At 39.5% G+C, this 20,803-nt stretch overlaps 2 protein-coding genes across 3 annotated transcripts in view; both read right to left on the minus strand.

Moving 5' to 3' along the window:
• Positions 1-4,470, minus strand: part of TFG (trafficking from ER to golgi regulator) — a 41,144-nt gene extending 36,674 nt beyond the window's left edge. For both annotated transcript variants that reach the window (XM_044670126.1, XM_044670125.1), the window contains exon 1: positions 4,313-4,470. The gene's annotated coding sequence lies outside the window, so the exon portion shown is untranslated. The remainder of the gene's footprint in view (positions 1-4,312) is intronic.
• The window catches only part of ADGRG7 (adhesion G protein-coupled receptor G7), a 125,245-nt gene continuing 108,741 nt past the window's right edge, over positions 4,300-20,803 (minus strand). Inside the window, 1 exon segment of the mRNA XM_044669200.1 lies at positions 4,300-4,504. Within this exon segment, the coding sequence (XP_044525135.1) occupies positions 4,300-4,504 (205 nt within the window).

The raw sequence follows: 20,803 nt of genomic DNA on the forward strand, positions 1-20,803 counted from the left end.
GTGTGACCCATTGCCTACTGGTTGTGGCCTTATGCTCCTTGAATGGAGTCCCAGGATAAAAATAAATAAATAAATAAATAATAAGCTGCTTCCCTACTACCTGCATATATGTTCATATTTACTCCATACTCAAAAACATCACTTGAGCTATCCATCCCTAATACCTGTAGTTCCATCTCCCTCTTCTCTTTGTGGATAAATTCCTTGAGAAATCTATGAGTGCCTCCACTTCCATTTCATCTCACTCTCTTAACTCTCTACTCAACCTCTCAAGTTACTAACTAATCCTCCATCTGAGTCTTTTCTATCTAGAATTTCATGGCAGTGCTACCTCTTGATTTTCCTATTTGATGATTTATCAGATTCTTTTGCATGCCTGCCAGCTAACCATGTGGTGGCATGGGGTCCTCTTCTCCCTCCTCCTCAAACCTTTAGAGACTGAGTGCCCAGAGGGCAAATTCAAGCTATGAGTCCCCTCCCCCTACTCCATTACCAGACAGTTGAGGAAGAAAGAGCTTGCTTTGGGTGACAGGACAGAGGGGTGGGGGCATGCAAAAAATATCCTTGGGTGGAGGGAAAAGGGGGGAACTGAGCAGCTCCTTAAGTGCCAGCTTTGCACTTGTGCAGTCTTCACCAAGGCTGTTCTACACTATTTCACTTGGTGATCCATCAGTTTCCATGGATTCAGTTATCTCTAAGCTGATGATTTTCAAAGTTACTTACTCATCTATAACCTCTTTAAAATTTCAGTCTTGAATCTCCAACTGCCTATTGGATATCTTGAACAGGATTGGATGGCCTACTAACATCTTAAACTCAAAATGTGTAAAACCAACATCATCCCCTTGCCTCCCCAAAAAAACTTTCACTCTTCTTCACTTCCTTATTTCTGTAGAGCTTGCAATCTACAACAACCTAGGTATCCAGTTTCAACTCCTCTCTTTCAACATATCCAATATGTTGACCAGGTCTGTCAATTTTATCTTCATAAAATCTCTAAAATATATATCCCCTTCCCATCTCTGACCACTACCATGGTGGAGGTTCTCATCATCTCAAACTGAAATGTTGCAATAAGAGGTGGGTTTCCCTGCCACAAGTCTCTCCCCAGGACATTCTCCACTAAGCTGTCAAAGTGATTTTCCCAAAGAACAAGTCTGACCATAGCTACCTTCCTATTTAATAAACTTAGTGGCTCTCTATTACCTCTAGATCAAATATAAAACCCTCTGTTTGGGATTCAAAGCCCTTCATAATCTGCCCTTTCTTCCACACACCTTTTCCACCTACTTTCCCAATGACAGTAGTCTCATGGATGTTCCTCCCACAGGATACTCCATCTCCCACTTCCAGAAGCTTTCACTATCTGTTATACCTGGAACGTTGTCCTTCCTAATCTTGCCTGGTTTCCTTAAAATCTCAACTAAAATCCCATCTTTCCTGATAATCTTAAATTCTAGTGCTTCCCTCTATTAATTTCCAGGTTTATCCTTATGTAGCTTGTTTATACATAGTTATTTGCATGTTGTCACCCCTATCACTCTCTGAGCTCCTTGAGAGCAAGGACCATCTTGTGCCTTACTTTGTATCTCCAGTGCTTAACACATAGGAAGCATATAATAAATGTTATTTACTGAGTAAAAAAAAGAGCCACCCTTAAGTTTCTAATGACATGAAGATGAATAAGGCCTAGTCCTTTCGCCTCTTCATGACTCATCAGCAAGAAATAGGTAGTATTATTAGTGAGTTATGAAACAGGTAGGATGGCCACTAAAACCCAAATAGTCTATTTCAACAACATTCTCCCTTCAAAGTCCACAAAATACCTGATAAATCATAACTTATTAAGCCCTTGTGAGGAATTCTCCTAGTGCAATTCCACAAATATTTATTATTATTTTCTACAAGAAGCTAAAGGAACGTGTTCAGGGTCACACCAAAAGCCTAATCTCACATATTTGAGTCAGGATTCATTATTTACCAGAATACTGAATTTCAAGTCCTACCCATCAAGGTCACTCTTTCTCTGAGATTGAGAACAAAGCTAAATTTCAATGACACTGAAAGAAAACAATTGGTGCATACTGTGAAGAAATAATAAAGTACAGTAGGAAGAGCACTACATTTGAAGTCATAATAAAAGAGGTTGGAATTCTATCCCTGCTACACCACTCATCACCAAGTGGCTCCCACTTATGTTTTATCTGTGCTCTTATTCTATCATACATCATGCACTTTGTGTTTGCTTAATTTAATAGATGTATGATATAACACTATACTTAGAATCAGAAGATACGGGTTCAAATCTTTGCCATCCACTAGCTACTAATTTATTAGAGTAACAACCTCTCTAGGTTTCAGATTCCTCAAATAAGGGGGATGGACTAGAGATAATCTCTTCTATTCTTCCTAGCTTTAAAATTCTTCAAGACCTTTGAGATAATTTCCTATCCAATGCAAGAATTGCTTCTTTAATTCAATAAATATTTAGTTAAATGCTGAAATAACTACTATGGTGTTTATTGGGGATACAAAGACAAGAATTGTCTCTAAGGAATATGGATGAAAAATAAAAATTATATAAAGTAATGAAGGAAATAACACTTGGAGATAGAAAAAAAGACCTAGTTGAAAAACCTGTCACTCCAGGTGAACCTTGAAGGAAGTGGCAAAGGTGAGAAGATAGAACATTCCAGGCATAGAGGGCAGTAGGAAATAAAAAAAGTATGGAGAGATTCAATGTTGTATACAGGTAATAAGCGAGAATACTTGTTTGCAACTGCTAAGTAGTCCCTGAAGGCAATTATTGTGAATTGTCTGTTAAGGCAGATTGAAGACAAGTTATTATATACTTAGATATTCCATAATGGAACTTGTATTTTAATCTAGGGGCAATAGGGAGCCACAGAAGCCTCTTGAGCTAGAGAGTAAGATAAGACCTATTCTTTAAAGCCTGCCCCTTGGGCAGCAGCAAGAACAATGGTTACAGCCCAGTTTCAAGGGATGAAAGGAAAGCTAGGTGGCAGAGTGGATAAAGTACTGGGCCTGGAGTGAAGAAGATTCATTTACCCAAGTTCAAATCTAGCCTCAAGACACTTAATAGCTGGGTGATTCTGGACAAGTCAATTAATCCTGTTTGCCTTGGTTTCCGCATTTATAAAATGTGCTGGAGAAGGAAATGACAAACCACTTCCGTATTTTTTGCCAAGAAAAACCAAAATGGTGTCACAAAGGTAGGATGAGACTGTCCACTGAGTCTAGAGCAAGGATTCCTAACCTTTTTTGGCTCTCCTCTGAATTCTACAGACTATCTAAGAATGCTTTTAAATATCCAATACAAAATACATAGGATTGCAAAGCATGTCAATTATAATGAAAAAATGTTCCCCCCCGAATCCAAATTTACAGACACTCTAAAGTCTCTTCAATGATAAAGTGTGTGTGTGTGTGTGTGTTGGGAGGAGAGGGGGGTCCATAATTTAAATTTAAGAAACTCTGATTTTAAGAGTCACAGAAGCAACACACTCCTAAACACACCAGAGCCCTGTTCAATAAATATGTTGGGTGAGCTGGCTGCACAAAGGTCGAGGCCCTCCTCCTGAGTGAGGGCCTTCTGCTGGACTCTCAGCTGTTCCACATCCCCCAGAGGAAAAAAAAAGCTCCTAGGCCCAACCGTTCCATTCAATTAAAATAGCACCCTTTAAGTACCTACTACGTGTCTCAGAATCAGCTGGGGGGAGGGGCTAGGGGTTTTAAAGCAAAAACGAAACCGGAAGGGGTCCGTCCCGCCCCCTTACATCCACGTAAACCTTCCACAAGTAGCCCCTGACCGCAGGTTAGGGACGTCCAGCTTCTCTTCCCTTCCCTGCCCATCCCAGCCTCAGCGAAGCCAGTGCGCGCCTCCCCAAATACCCTCCCTCCCTCTTCTAGGGCGTCCCTCCTTCCCGGCATGCTGACTCCCTGCTTCTAGAGCGCCGCCCCCACTCCACCCCGGCCAGCTAGTGACCCCCTACCTCGCCTCCCGCTCCCCCCACCCGACCGGTTCAGGAACTCCCCCCTCCCTGTCCCCGCGTCCGCTTCTCGGGGCCAGCTCAAAGCTCCCTCTCTCACCTCGCACCCCCCACACACAGACTTTCCGGGCCAGCTCGTGATCCCCCGGCTCCCCGGGCCTCGTGCCCCATCCCCGCCCCAATCAGCCGGACCACAGCCGGGTCCCACCAAGGCCTCGGCGCGCATGCCCACATAGCCGGCTAGAGTCAGAGAGGGAGCGAGCAGGCGCGCCCCAGATTCGGGCGACCATTAAAAAAAATACCTTCCTCGTTGGGGCCGCAGCCACCGCCGTGCCCGCAGCCTCGCCTTATCCTCCGATCCTGTGTCTGAGGGAAGCGCCGGTGCCGGAGCCGCCACGGCGTCAAGGGGGAGGATACCGTCTGTCACGTTCGGCCGCTGTAAGTCGCCCTCTGGCTCGAGCCCGGCTTCAGCCAATCGCTTAGACCCACTGAGCCTAGCGTGAGCTCGAGCCCCGGACGTGGCAGGATGGGGGAGGGGAAAGGAGGATAGGGGGCGGGGCGAGAGAGGCGGGGAGATGAAAGGGAAAAAAGGAAAAGAAAAGAAACCTCTCCCTCCTCGACAAGTGTCTCTCCTCTGCTACCCTAAAGCGCATGCGTTGCAGGGTGTAGCTTTGACGGTGCAGTGGCGTCAGAAGGCTTGTAAAGTTTTTTTAATGGGGTTTTTAAAAAGCGTGTCGATATTACGCATGCGCGGAACTATGCTAGTGATTAATTTCCCTAAAAAAATCTGACATATGGACCCATTGAGCATGCGCTTGCCTAAGGCGTGATTTCTTCTCCATCCCTCCACCAAACCCAATTCTAAAAGGCACTTGTACCACCCGGGGATTCAGCCTTCAATTAAATAGGGGATTCTTAACCTGGGATCTGTGAACTACTTAATTATGTAACTTCATTTCAGTATAATTGGTTTTCTTTGTAATATGTATTTTATTTTGTGTACTGGAAAACATTCAGAGAAGAGGTCATAAGTCCTTACTAGACTGTGTTGACTTGGAAACAACACAGAACTATTAAATAGTCAAAAAAATTACTCTTTAACTAAGGAAAGGGGTTCAATGCAATATTAGGCCTCCACATAGAGCTGCGAGCTAATACCCACACAGAGTTCCTAGGATTGAAACTCTGGATGCTCTAGACACTGACACCTGGGAGAGCCAACTATGCTACATTGACAACTCCAAAGGACAAAAGAATTTGGAGGACCTATATACCATTTGGGGAGATCCAGGGGCAGGAAAAGATGATTGACATTACCATAGATACAAGGAAATGGGAGTGTTCAAACTGTACTGTATAAGGGTAAAAAGGATTGGGTAAATGTTAAAAGGTTGGTCACCAGGGGATTGAACAATTATTGGTCCCCAGTTAAAGAATAACCTCAAGTTAAAATGACTTTTACGGAAATTTATTTACAAATGAGAAGAAGTAGAAATAAGGAAATAAGAAAGAGGATAAGATAGGATAAGTAATCTAACACAGTAGGTAATTTGCTCTGATCCCCTAGTTCAATCCAGGTAGATCTAATTAACCCTCAGCAGAGGTTGGGAAGCTAGAGACCCAAAGGGCCTCGAAGTTGAACAAATCAGAAGCTTTAAGAAAAGTTCAGGAAGAGTCAGTCCTAACACACACCAGCTCCAGACCTCCTCCAGGTCTGGTCACAAACCAGAAGAGGTTCTTCAGGTCCCATTCATGAACCAGAAGAGCTGGCCCAGCTCACTGAGGTCTCTTTTTAAAGGAGACTCTTTTGTGTCACTTCCTGTGGCTTCCTCTTAGTTTAAGGTATCCAATCCCAACAGATGCTTTTCTTAGGACTTCCCAGGAGGCAGTCAGTAAATTCTGATTTGTCACTCATTATAATACAGGTGGGTTACAGACCACCCAAGTTAGGTGGGACTAAGTATATGCTAAATACTCTTTTTGTCTTTAGGTAGTCTTCCCCATTATATCAGAGACCCTTTCCCAAGAAGATCCACACCTGGGTGGGACCATCCTTTTAGTATCCATTGTAGGTAGCCCCTTCCTTTACACCCTAGCCTCTGGCTATGATTTCTTTCCCAAGCTTGATTGTATCCTGTCAGTATAGGTTGAACACCCCCATTTCCTTGTAGCTAAGGTAATGTCAATCATCTTTCCCTGCCCCTGGATATTCCCAAACGGTATTAGGTTCCCCAATTTCTTTTGTTCCTAGGAGTCATCATGTAGAGTGGTAGCACTTCCAGGGGTCATGGACCAGAGAAACCAGAGTTCAATCCTTGGACTCTGCCTAGGAGTGTGGCGCATAGCTCTGTGTAGAGGCCTACTCAGCCCTGTTACTCCTTTCCTTAATTAAAGAGTGTTTTTTCTGACTACTTAACAGTTCTGTGTTTTTTCCTAGTTAACAAAGTTTCCCCAGCAAGATTCAGAAGTCCCAGCTGTCTGAGCCATCCTGCTAACAAGGACGCCAAGACATGAGGTATGTGAGGTACCTATACAACCTGTTTGGAGTTGAGTCAGGAGTCCAGTTGGCAGAGGGGCCAGGTAAGTGGCTCTTGGAAAAAGGACTTGGTCTCCTGTATTTGGGAGTGACCCACTCTCTAAGGGGACATTAATCAGTGGTCTGTGGATTGCACAGAGAGAATTGCAGAATCTAGAGCCTACCCAGGGGCTGCTGGAATGGGGAATAGTAAATCTGTGGCCCCAGGTGGAGGGGAGGGCAGCTGGCAGCCCAAGGAACCATACAGCCATGAGTTATATGTTTTCAAAGTATGGATCTGGTGCATGCAAATACCTAGATAAATGGCAGACAGTGGCAAAGTCCAATAACAAGGTAAGGTGGCAAAATGGTGCTCATTTAATGAGGAAAAGATTATGTTTCTACAGTCTGTTTTAAGTGAAGCAGTATCCCTGCGAGGAGTAAGAGCCAGGATTGTGTAGGAAGATAAGTTGTAGTGTTGGAGCCTAAGTGTTCAATTGAAATGTTGAGTAACTAGTTTAAAGTAATTAACATACAGAAAAGTTCTTCCCAATTTGAAATGCCATGGCTTAAGGTTTAAAGAGTCGTGAATCTGTGTTGAAAAAAAAAAAAAAGAAAGAGAAGCTTCTCATAGAAGCTTAAGAACTTAACTTCTGGGTATCTTCTCAATTCTCTGTGAGGTTTTGCTTATATCGTATTTACAATGTGTTTTTCTTTTTTTTGTTTATTTAGAATGCTAGATTTTATTTAATTAATTAATTTAGAGCATTTGCCCATGATTACAGGATTCATATTCTATCCCTCCCCTCCTCCCACCCTCTCCCATACCCAACCCACAATTCCACTGGGTTTTACATGTGTCATTGATCAAAATCTATTTCTATATTATTGATATTTGCACTAGGGTAGGTACTCATTTTGAGTCAATATCCCTAATTATATCCCCATTCACCCATGTGAACAGGCAGTTATTTTTCTTCTGTGTTTCTACTCCTATTCTTCTTCCTCTGAATGTGGATAGCATTCTTTCTCATAGGTCCTTTATAGTTGTCCTGAATTATTTCATTGTTCCTAGCAGAGAAGCCCATTACATTCGATTTTACCACTGTGTATCCGTCTCTGTAAATAATGTTCTCCTGGTTCTGCTCCTTTCACTCTGCATCAATTCCTGGAGGACATTCATTCCATCACAACAGATACCACAATTTGTTCAGCCATTCCCCAATTGAAGGGCATCCCCTCATTTTCCAGTTTTTTGCCACCACAAAGAGTGTGGCTATAAATATTTTTGTACACGTCTTTTTCCTTATGATCTCTTTGGGGTATAAATTCAGCAGTGGTATGGCTGGATCAAAGGGCAGGCAATCTTTTAGCTCTCTTTTGAGCATAGTTCCAAACTGCCATCTAGAATGGTTGGATCAATAGTGATGTATTTTTGAAAGGAGACTTTGCTAATTATCTCGAATGCTTGTGATTCAAAATGTTAGGAAATAATGTCTGAAAGTTGTGTTAACAGTTAATTCCTCCCAAAAGCTGAAGAGGTGAGGCAGGAGCTGGTGATCCGGATATGTGAATATCCAGCAGGAGGAAAAAGAAGGTCCAGAAATTCATAATTTTAAAATTCTAATCTTTTCTTCCCAATTTAGTATGATTAATGTGTAAAATATTGTATATCAAGTGCAGTTAATGTTTAATGTTAGTAATGAAATGCATTTTATTCTAGATATTAATTTTGTTATTTAAATGCTATGATTTCACATTTTTATCAAGCTGTTATTTGTTTTGTTGATGGGGGAAAAACATAACTATTAAATAGCCAGAAAAAAACATTGTTTAGGGGCAGCTGGGTGGCTCAGTGGAATGAGAACCAGGCCTAGAGATGGGAGGTCCTAGGTTCAAATCTGGCCTCAAACACTTCCTAGCTATGTGACCCTGGACAAGTCACTTAACCCTCCATTGGTTAGCCCTTGCCTCTCTTCTGCCTGGGAGCCAGTATACAGTATTGACTCCAAGATGAAAGGTAAAGGTTAAAAAAAAAACAAACTGTTTAATCAGGATAAGGATAAGTCCAATATTTGGCCCTTTACTCAGAGTCAGGCACCTAAACTTTTACAGGGTCTATACCCTGGACTCTTAGGACATTATCACTGGAAGTGCCACCAATCTAGATGACAAATCCAAATAGCCATTAAAGCTGGGAAGCTTAAATACCTTTCTAGGGGATCATGGGGGCCTGGAGATGAGAGGGATAGTTGATTGGCTTTACAATGATAACAAAGAAAAATGAGGCATTCCAGACAAGAATAACAGTGAGGGGTTGACATTTTACAGTGGACACAAAAGGGAAAGACCCAACCAAGGGCTGGACCCCTTGGTAAAGGACTTTGCCCCAAGGGGAGAAACCTTTGGGACATAAGAGATACTTAACATTTGAGGATTAGCTATCTCCACTTAAACTCCTTTAAGGTTTATTATTAGTCTGAGACTAGTGAAGTTGGACTTTCCCTCAAGAAAGAACTCTCATGTGACAAGGTTAAACCTGAGGTTTTCACCTTTAAGCTAAGTAAATTGGGGTTCATTAAATCTTTCTAGGCTAAAGTTTGGGGGCTTCTAGATTCCATGTCAACAGTTTCCAAAGAGCAAGGTTTTTCTGATTAACGTGTGTGTGTGTGTGTGTGTGTGTGTGTGTGTGTGTGTGTGTGTGTTCCGAAGTAAAGAAAGTTCATTTTTGGCCATTTCCATCTTTGTAAAAAGACATGATATTGTTGGGAAAAGGTTTTGCTTTACATGAGAAGGAAACCCTGAACATTTTTTAAACTAACCGACAAATTTTCTCTGAAGGAGTGGCTTTAGCCTTAGGCCAAAGGGTTTTGAGGCAAAGCTGAGAGAAAGGCAATTTTAGGTAAATTAGAGTAAAAGGATAAAGAGAAGGAAATTGGATAGGTATTTTGATTTTAAAGTAATTTTTAAGCTTTTTCTTAGTAACCCTAAATTTTGTGTGGAGATTACAATTAATATGCAAAACACTAAATATTCTATTTATAACTTTTTATTAATAATAAACTAACATAAAAAGGTAACTAAAAAGGTACTAACCAACCTGCTCCCAGGAGCAAATGAGCAAGAACGAGATACCTAAGAACTTATACAAAACGTGACCACACAAAAGTAGACAAAAGGAAAAGCACTGTAGGTAATACAGAAATGAAGTTTGGATAATATAGTTTTTAGGGATTCAAGATATTTCTAAGTATTCTTTCCCCCCTGTGATCCTTTGGGAGACCAGTCTCCACAATGGATCATTTAAATATAATTAACATAACTTTAATTAGAGGTAGATACAATATTACAATTTTCTAAAGGGAAATTACAACAATTTGGGGATAAAAGGGAAATAAAAGAGAAAAAGAACAAAACCAATTATTGCTACATTGAAAAAAAACAAACAATTTGGGGGCAGTCCCCTTTGGCATAAAAGTATAGATTCAAAACAATTGCATTCAACCCCTCATAGTTCAATTCACATCCCAAAGTTCAGTCTGGATCTTCTGGTGCAATGTGTAGTCTCTGCAGACAACTTCATGGTGTCTTCCCCAAACAGGTTTATCTTCTGGATTCTGGGAGGTAGCAAGTTTCTTATCCTAAAATTGCTCAAATTAAAATCAAAGTTCACAACAATAACATAGTCCCCCCTGAGGTGGATAATAACACAGGGATCACTCAGGGATACATAGCTGAGTTATAAGGTATATACATCAATTGCAAAAGAAATTAAAAACACCCAAAAATCCACATAAAAGAGAAAAAAAATAACTTGTGGATGAAATATAAAATGTCAAAGTCTTATGTCTAAAAAATCTAAGTAAAGGAAAAATAAACTTATAACAGGTCCTTGAATGAGGGCCTAATTAAAGTAATTTAAGAAATTGTGCACTTACCCAATCAGTAGCCAGGACAAAGAAGGTGTGCTACACTATGAAAGACAGAAAAGGGCCTAGATTATAGGAGCAAATGGGAGCCAATATGGCAGCTATAGAAGTGCTTGTTAGAATGTGGTTCAGAGGAAGTCCTGCCTCTGACATATGTCAGAATAGCCACAACCTCAAACTCCAAACAAGTTCAAGTCCTCTTGTCTTGTCTCAAAATTATATCAATCCCACTGGGGTTGGTTGGTCTCTTTGACCTTGTGCTCAATTGGTACTTTGCAGGTATCTTTGTGCTTCTTTGGCACTGTGCAGTGACTCTTTTAAAATTCTTTCTTGTAGAATCAGACAGAATCATTAAAACATAATATTTAAACAATCAATGGCATTCTATAATTTAAAGCTTTTTGGGTATGCATTAATATTAGGATAAATGCAAACTTTTAAGCTTATATTAGTTCAAAATCAAAAAATAAAAAGATTAATATTGATTACATATACTTCAAAGTACTCAAATACTATATGAAACAGAATAATAAAAAAATGCTTTACAATTCAAAAATATATAGCTTATAATCAGTGACCCCCTGTGTCAGCCAAGGAGAGGTAGAATACAAAGGTTCCTCATCCAAAAAATGAGATCCATTTTGTTTTTAAACTTGGCCATGTTAAAAGGAAATGAGGTTGTGATTGTATTATATCTATATCTATATCTATGTGTGTATATATATGTGTATGTGTGTGTGTATCTTTCTCTATCTCTGTCTCCTGGATCTTCTTGATAATTAATTGTATATGTGGATCTCAGAGATAGTATGAATGGAGGAGGGATTGTATGCTCAAGCCCAAACTGGTGAGGGAGGAAACACATAATCCTCTCACAATTGCTATGGATGTAATGTATGCCTCTCCTCCCTGACAGGCTTGATTGATTAAGCCTGTCAGTTGTTCCCTTCTAACAGTTTGCTCAGGTTGGGAACCCCTGAGAGGTTGGATGAATGGTTAATCTCTCTAGGTCCCAACCTGAGGTTGGATTAGATGTTGATAAGGCTATTGATTGGCTATTGGAAACATTGTTATCTGACTGCGTATTGATCTCCCCTTCCCAAGGGCCTTGATATAATAACTACTCAGGAAAGGTACTTGTTGGTAAACACTATATTGAATTTATTAATGGGATAAGGAAAACAAGGCAACAGGATTGAGGATCTGGGAACCCTATTGCTAGTTGATTGGCTATTAATCTAATTGTCGATCAAATCTGAAGATTGCTAAGCTTGTAGTAACCAGAAGTCTTTACCCTCTCACTAACTCTGACCTGACCTGGCCACAGCCAAGCCAGAGATTAGGGAAGGCTGTTGATGTTGATAGATGAATCAGTATAATCTCTCAGCTCTAATATCAATGGTGTTGATTGATCACAAGCTCTCTCTCAGTAAGGTACAGGTTACAGGTTTCAGGCCTACCCTTTCCACCCTTCACCTCCCTCTGTCCCAAGTCCTTGCTCCAAAAGAGCCTGCTCAAGTCTGAGCTCCCAACTGTTGTTCCTTGGGGGTATTTATAGGATGGGGTCAACCAATTTTTGCCCTTGGCTCACAGCACCCAGAACATTCCGAAATTCTCAACTGCCAATCCTGTCATTCAAAGTGGCATCCATCTTGTCCCAGATAATGATTTTAGCAGCCATGATCCACTATGTGAGTTCAAATGATTTTTACAAAATAACAGATATATAAAAATAAAACAGTAGTAGATAATGTACATTCAAATAAAGTACCAAAATCCCCAAAATTTACAATAGCCCAGTTATCGACAATAGCAAACAAACCCATTATTATATAGGATTCACACGAGTTTATATATATATATATATATGTATATATGTATATATATAGCCACTTGCTGTGTGATATTTCAAAAACCTATGAACTGATGCATACTTCTCACAAATCTACAGATGTAACAAATCTTTCAACCTTGGAAAATGCTGATGAAAATCTTTTTGGGGTCTAAAACATCACAAAGAAATTTAGATTATTCTGGTGGAAGAGTAGAATAAGCTGAAGAGTTAAAACTATTAAATCATCCAGAAGCCACTTGCTACTTGGAGTATGCTCTTGGGAATCTTCTAGGGGTACCACATCCTAGGAACACCTTCCCAACTCGTGTGGTATGAGACTGTCATATGCCTCATCCATTAAATTTTTATAAATGCAGAGATGGGGATATATAATAATGTCATTGCATTTCAGCTACTAAATGGACCCTTTAAAAACAATTGAGATGGGGGCAGTTGGTTGGCTCAGTGGATTGAAAGTCAGGCTAGAGACGGGAGGTACTAGGTTCAAATCTGGCCTCAGACACTTACTAGCTGTGTGACCCTGGACAAGTCACTTGACCCCCATTGCCTAGCCCTTACCACTCTTCTGCCTTGGAGCCAATACACAGTATTGACTCAAGAATATATAAAAATAAAAATAAAAAAATAAAAACAATTGAGATATTTAGCTCATTAAATTCTCCAATGATTGTATAAGCAACATGCGACCTCGATAGTTGAGATGACAAATCTAGGATACATAAGACTTATGGGCTTCTTTACAATGATATGTTGTTCAATAAAATCATAAGGAAATGGTACAGATAAAAAAATCATATAACAGAATAGATATTAATTAGATTAATACAGGTAAACCTAAAAAAATTTTAATCATTAAAGCAATCAGCAATAAACAATAATATAAGCAAATAATAAGGTACAGGCAGTGCAGTCAAAAACCTTTTTATCAATCTGAATAGACTTGTTCACTATTAAGGAGGGGAGACAAAACTCAAAAGGTTAACATCAATAATTTCCAGATCTCTTTTAAGGTTCTTTCCCCTCTCCCAGAATTTATCATCCATTTGCATTTCCTTTGTTAGACCTCTGAATTTTGTCATAGTGAGGGAGAATTCTGCACTGAGCATTTAAGACTTTCAAAACTTTGTCAAAATATTTGTTTGGCTTCTAGTTTAAACAGCCCCCTAGCCTGTTGAATATTCTTGAGAAGTAAATAAAGTGGGAAATCTCTAATAAAAATAAAAACTCCCAGGAAAAGAATTAAGCAGATCCAAACCACACTAATGAGCTCAAGGAATTCAAACTGCAGAGATTCAAGCATGCTTTGCAATAGCATTATTACTAAAAAAAAAAAAAAAACAACAAACAAACAAACAAAAAACACTGAATGGAAGTTTGTTTACAGAGTAAATACAAAAAGGCAAAATCTTCCTGGAGAACAATAGAGTATTTGCATATGAGAGAACTGGCTTCTAAAAAGTCCCTTGGTGTTTTGAGTCTGGAAAGAAAAGGGGAAAGCAGACTTATTTCCAAAACTTTGACTTTAAATCTAGTGATTTGGTCTCTCTGCCCTCAAAAGTAAAGGCAGAGGAGTCCCCTTTTTGTCAAAAAAAAATTCCTGAGTTGCAAATCTCTCTCAACAGGTATTCCAGGGTCAGTTTAAAACTCTGGCTTAAAAAATGACTAGCACAGGCTGGAAAAACCACGTGGGGTGGGGGAAGGGATTGCATGGAAAATTTTTTTTATATATCACCCTCTTAAAAAAAAAAAGTGGCACTGAATGGCAGGTGGGTCTGGTTGTGGGCTGTTGGAGGCTGGACCGGTATAGCTCAGGCTGAATCTGCAGCACAGCAGCAGGTTGGGTGAGGAGCAGTGAGGAATGCTGGCTTAAGCAGATGGACAGGGGCAGCAGCCCTGGGAGACAGGCGGGCAGGTCTGGAGCCAGCAAGTGGTAGAAACAGGCCCCTTGCAAAACATATCTAGGGGCAGCTGGGTAGCTCAGTGGAGTGAGAGTCAGGCCTAGAGACAGGAGGTCCTAGGTTCAAACCCGGCCTCAGCCACTTACCAGCTGTGTGACCCTGGGCAAGTCACTTGACCCCCATTGCCCACCCTTACCAATCTTCCACCTATGAGACAATACACCGAAGTACAAGGGTTCAAAACAAAACAAAAAAAAAAAAAACAACGTATCTGTCTTTTCTTTTTTTTTTCCAAAAACTTAAAAAGATTTTTTTTTAAAGAATTATGTCCCTTCGTGGTCATCATAAATGTGGAGATTAAAATTAATATGGAAAATACTAAATATTATGTTTATAAATTTTTATTAATAATAAACTAACATAAAAAGGTAACTAAAAGGGTACTAACCAGCCCACTCCCAAGAGCAAAAGAGCTAGAATGAGGCAGAGCCTCAGAACTTATACAAAACATGACCACGTAAACATAGACAAAAGGAAAAGCATTGTAGGTAATACAGAAATGAAATTTTGGTAATGTAGTTTTTAGGGATTCAAGATATTCCTAAATATACATTTGTGTTTGGAGAGAAATTTTTATGTGTTATATTTCTGGAGAAGTAGAAAGACCATGAACTATATCCTGATTTTTGGAGTTTTAGATGAATTTCCAGAGTGTAACCATTACAATAGATATGTTTTTGTTTTCTTAAAAAGACTAGTGAATCCTGATGATTATTTCTTATAGTAAGTTACCTTTCATTTTTCTCTTTTCTTTTTAAGTAGAGAAGACTGGCCTGAATTAGCACCCATTTTTTTAGCATCATTTTTCCCTGGTAAATAATCATTGGCACATGACCACTATTAGAGGAAGGAATTCTCCACCTGGGAAAGTTCCTAAAGAAATTTTTTGGGATGCCCTGCATTTTGTCACCCCAGCTCTGGAGTGTGGATAAAGTGATTAGAACTTATTAAGGTTAAGTTTGCTAGACTGCTTGTTAAAAAGGAATTTATTTAAAAACACTAGAGCACTGACTATCATCTCAAGACTTTTCTTAGGAGCCAAAAGCCTGCACAAGATTTTCCTGCAGCCTAGAATCTGAAGGACTCTTAAAGAAGACACCTCTATGAGAAATCCAAAGGAACCCAAAGATGTCACTGGAACTGATAAGTATTGCCTTTTTTAATTGCTTTCATTTTGCCTTTCAGTTTTCTTGGCCATTTTATTTCCCCTGAGAATTATATTTACCCTGAGCAAAGTCCCTTTTAAGTAGAGAACCTAGAAAGAAGAGTTATTCCCTAAATTTAGCTAAAATAGGGAAGGTTTAAAATAGTAGCATTTTACCTTGTTAAGAGGTCTAAAAGTAATATCTGTTAAATTTGAGAATTTGCAGCAGAGATTCCAGAGTGCTTTTCTAATATTAGCATAGCATGGGTTCAGGATAGACCTAGATGGCCAAATTTAGGAAAGAAATAATGGAGCCTAGAAACAATTGTAAGATCAAAAGATAATTTATTGTAAACTCTGAGCATGGTTAGAGAGAATTGCCATCTAAGGGTGAATTGTATGGGAAGATAATTGGAAAAAGAAATGCTATGAAGGAAAAATTGGTTATTGATATAGTCACAAGGGCAAATGGAAGGACCGAGAAATGACTCAGCTAAGTTCCTGTCAAGTTTTATAGGTGACTACTGATCATTGCCAATTTAAGCATGGCATTAATATTCCAAATTATGGGACCTTTTCTCCCTCATTTTAAGTTACTTCCCACTTTTCTCCTGTTATAGCAAATTTTCTATAATCATATAATGAAGGAAGCCTTAGAAAGGCAAGGCCTATAATATAAGAATTGTGAAGGCAGATAGAAGTTTTTAGCCATTTTTAATGAGGTAGCAGATTGAGGAGGTTCCTTTTTCCTAAGGATTTAAAAGGAGGAAGAATTTAGGTCATAAGGAAAGCCTGCCAAAACAGCGCCAAAAAAGGGGGGAAGCCTTACATATAAATAGTAGATTCCAAGCAGCATTTTTGATAAACAAGGTTCAAATAGAACACTGAATTGCTCCCCAATACCAGTAAAGTTTTTACAATTTGGAGTTTCAAGGCAGGAAACAGTGAGATTAGAAAAAAGCCTTTGTGCCTAGGAATACTAATGAAATTACCTGTAGACTAGGCCAAAGTCCAATGGTAAATGAGGCCTTATTGCCAATGAATAGATACTCAGGAAATTGAAAAATGTACTCAAAACTAATTTAGTAAGGCTAGAACTCAGTTAAATCAGGAGATCCCATGATATTGCCACAACAAGAGAATTATTTTCACAATAATTTTTATCTATAGGCTTTTTTCATTGGCTGACTCAGTTGCAACATTATTTCTTTCATACAAAGTAAAAGTTAATAGGAGTAAAAAGTCTAAGCTATTTAAGCATGATTATAGGTGTTAAGTAGTTAAAAGTGAAAGAAAACGGTTTTTTAAAATCCCTAGCATCTCAACCTCCCCAAAAGGGAGGGGTGTAAGAGGTTTAAAATTAAGGAAAGTTAGAAGTATTTTTAATCTTGAGAATTTTGGGAGTTAATTTCAATTTTGAAACTTTTAATTTTGACTTTTAAAATTATTTTGAAGCTGAAACTAATACAAATTTTTAAATATGATTTTGGGGGCTTGTAATCAAATATTTAATTAGAATTTACTTGGCATTAGATGACATTTTAATTTTTGGCCACAAACAGGGAAAGTGCCACTTTCAGATTTACAAGCCCTGATTAACCTGTGATGTGGATTTTTTTTGCTTTTATATTTCTATAGTTTGTAGAGTTGCTTTTTATATCATTATTTTGGTAGAGGAAGGCAATTTTTCTGATTAAACATGTAGCTTACATAATTTTATAATTGGTATAGAATAGACATTAAAAGAATTAATAATAAGGGATTGCAGATTGAGGTTAGCAGCATGGATAATCTTTATAGTAAGTATATTGGGAGTTGATCAAGTCCTATTAAAAAATGTGTTTATAGATTTCTCTTGTTTTCCCTTACAGCAAATGAAGCTATCTGCACAAAGAAGGAATCAGCAGGAAAAAGGATACTGAAGCCATTTCATCAAGACCCATCATCGGAACTCACTGAATTCAAGAAACTAAAGACTGGGGGTGGGGGGTGGGGGCTGGGGGGTAATGTAAGCTGAAGGTCCTGAGTTTGATCCTCAGAAGGAGGGGGCAGCTGGGTGGCTCAGTGGATTGAGAGCCAGGCCTAGAGGCCAGAGGTCCTGGGTTCAAAATTGGCCTCAGACACTTCTAATGTGACCTTGAGCAAGTCACTTTATCCCCATTGCCTAGCTCTTCTGCCTTGAAATCAATATACAGTATTGGTTCTGAGATGGCAGGTTTTTTAAAAAAATGATTCTTTAGCTCAGTAGGCAGTGCATCAGTCTCATAAGCTGAAGGTCCTTAGTTTGATCCTGGAAAGGAGGGTGTGATACCTTGGGGCTTGGGCTTGGCCCCACCTGATGGGATCAACCATCTCCATTCAAACTCAAAAATAAGGTCTATTGTTACTCTGTGCCTAGTGAAGTTGGACTTTCCCTCAGGGAGAAACCTTCATGTGACTAGGTCAAACCTGGGGCTTTCACCTTTAAGCTAAGTAAACTGGGGGTCATTAAATATTTCTAGACTACAAGTCTGGAGGCTTCTAGATTCTATGTCGACACAATCCATGGAGAAATAACCAACATTAAGAAGCCACTCACCTCACCTCCCCAACATGAGCTTAAATGGTATAAGTGGAGGTTGCAATCAATACTTGGCCTTGCATTAAACTGCCCACATAGCTTCTTGTGCTGCTTTTCTGAAGCCTATAGAAAGGCAAACTATATTAATTATCCCAGAGACAGTTCAGTATCTGATCTGTCCACAGGATGGTGAAACACTCAAATCATCCACCAAAAGGGCAGAATTGCTCTGGCGACTGTATCCAATAGCTTCTACAAATCTACAGTATTTCTTCTGGCTGCCAAAAAGTAATTGGCCTGTAATCTGTACCTAGATCCACTGCTGCTAGTCAGCCACAGGCCCCCATTGTATCTTCAAAACAACTCTGTCCTCCTTCCTCTTCTTTGCACATAAAGTTCCAACTCCTAACTGTGGGCATTTTCACTGGCAATCTCCCATGTCTAGAACTGTCTTCCTCCTCATTTATGTTTCCATATAAAAAGCCTTCTCAGTCCTCCTTAATTTTAGAGCCTTCCCTCTGAGATTACCTCTAATTTATCCCTTGTATATCTTTTTACTACATACTTGTTTGCAGGTTGTCTCTCCCATTGGACTGCGAGTTCTCTGAGAAAAGGACCTGTTTGGGGGGCGGGGGGCGGGGCAGGGTGGAGGTTTGTTTGCTTTTTTGGAGTTACCTTTCTTTATAACCCCAGAACTTAGCACAGTACCTGGCACATAGTAGGTATTTAATGAATGCTTTTCAACTTTACTCACTGAGGGGTTTCCCAGGTTTTAACTGAAGTTAGGGGAATGGTATGAAAAAAGACACCTAGATGTCAAATAAATTATTTAAATCTATGACTCTACTCTCTCCCACATCTAGACTTTACTCAACCAGTTAAATGACTAACTTACCCACTCTCACATTCATAAGACTCTAGTGATAACACTATATGGCCCCATAGTTTGTTAGACATAGCAAGGATGAGAAAAATTAACTGAGTGCATCTCCATGGATCACTGTATCCAACTATCTCCTAAAATTCCAACCAACAACTTCCTTGCTCTCTGATGGCTGAGAAAATCTCTAAAGCACCCTCATCTATAGTTTTTGAAATGAGGATAAGAGAGAGGAATATAAATCCCAGATCTTATCTCTGGAAACTCAGAGTTTAAACAAGAAGGTAGGGGCAGCACTGGGAGAGAGAAGTTGGTCTCTCAACTTTGTCTCACCACTCTTCCAGGCTTCTGAGCTGGGGAGTGGTGGTGGTGGAATTCTTAAAGGGCCAGGTTTAAAAGACAAATTTTCCTGTGGAGAGGTTTTTTGGCACAACAATGACACACAAGCTAATAGTCACCATGGGACTGATGGCAATAATTTTCCAGTTCTTATTAATGTGCCACAACGTGATTTTTGTAATAATACTGGATTACATCTATTTTTTGCTGAATTTCTATGAACTATTCCAGTGACTGAAGATAGAAATGGATAGGGCACTATCCTATATTCTTGTGGTGGCAGGAGTAGTCTTCTCAGTGCTACAACTTTACTATGCACTGAAAAGATGTATCAAACTGATTGTAGGGGAAAAGGCTCAGACAATGGACAATGATTTAAAGTTAATGATTATAACACTAAAGGAAGAAATAGTACAACTGGGACATAAACTAAAGGAAGTGACTGGGGAATTAGAAAGTCTAAAAAAACAGCAAAACTAAACAATAAGAGACTCCAACTCAGGAAAATAAAATCAAAGAGGTTCAGGGAGACAGTAATGAGGCAATACCAATGCTTCCATTATGCGACATGACTACTCTTCTTACAGTCTCAAGGATAGTACACATGAAAACTCATAAACAATTTAAAACTCAGGAACTAGAACACTATGAAAGTTTATGCCTAAATTTTTTGAAGAACCAATAAAGTGCACTAAGGAGTTCCACTGTGCAATTAGATTATTTGATCCTCCATTTGAGTATACTGAACTTCCATCTGAACTTTTTTCCAAGAGGGAAAAAGAACAATTTATTAACGAAACCAGAAACAACCCAAATTTGTTCTCATGGCCTGAGGATGCACAAAATCTAGAACTTTCCAACATGCAAAATCTAAGGTTTCTAGACCAGACTAGAAATGGTTTAATTGAAGCAATGAGAAATTTCACTAAATGACCTGATGCATGGAGGGTAGATTTAAAAAACAGAAGCAGGAAGCAAGAGAACATCCAACCACATTTTTAGACCTTGTTGTGGAAATGGGAGGAAATCTTGGGTTTACAGATTTGTCTGAGGCTAATCTCCAACACATAAGGAGGCAATTTGTTAAAGGCAGTTGTGTAGCAGTTAAGAACTGCTTCAAGCTGCATTGCCCAGGCTGGAAGTTCCTAGGACTGGAAGACTTAAGGGAGGCTGCTACTTACATATTTGATGGGGGAAAGGAACATAAGAATGAGCAGAGGGATAAGCTGGTACAAGAGTTAAGGTCACAGCTGAAAGAAGCCAATAGAAAACTTAGAAAGAAAGAGATGAAGTAAAGAACTTAGTAATATTACAATCATATAGACCAACGGTCCGCAACCTTTTTGGCCGTGAGAGCCATAAACACCTGCGGAAGGAGGAGGATGGAGGCAGAAGGTGCTGGAATATCGGGCAGAGGCTGAAGGGCCCCCTGGGGCACATCCTGGGGCTCTGCCTGGACTGGCCAGTTGGGAGGTGGAGCCAGATATGGCTCAAGAGCCATACATCGTTGTCCCCTGATATAGACCAAGAAGAGAATTTATTCAGAGACATCAAAGAACCAATCAACCCTGATGTTTCCTCTGTGGTAAAATTGGCCACTTTGTCTGAAATTG

This window comes from Gracilinanus agilis, chromosome 3 (genome assembly GCF_016433145.1).
Source record: "Gracilinanus agilis isolate LMUSP501 chromosome 3, AgileGrace, whole genome shotgun sequence".
Classification (NCBI taxonomy): Eukaryota; Metazoa; Chordata; class Mammalia; order Didelphimorphia; family Didelphidae; genus Gracilinanus; species Gracilinanus agilis.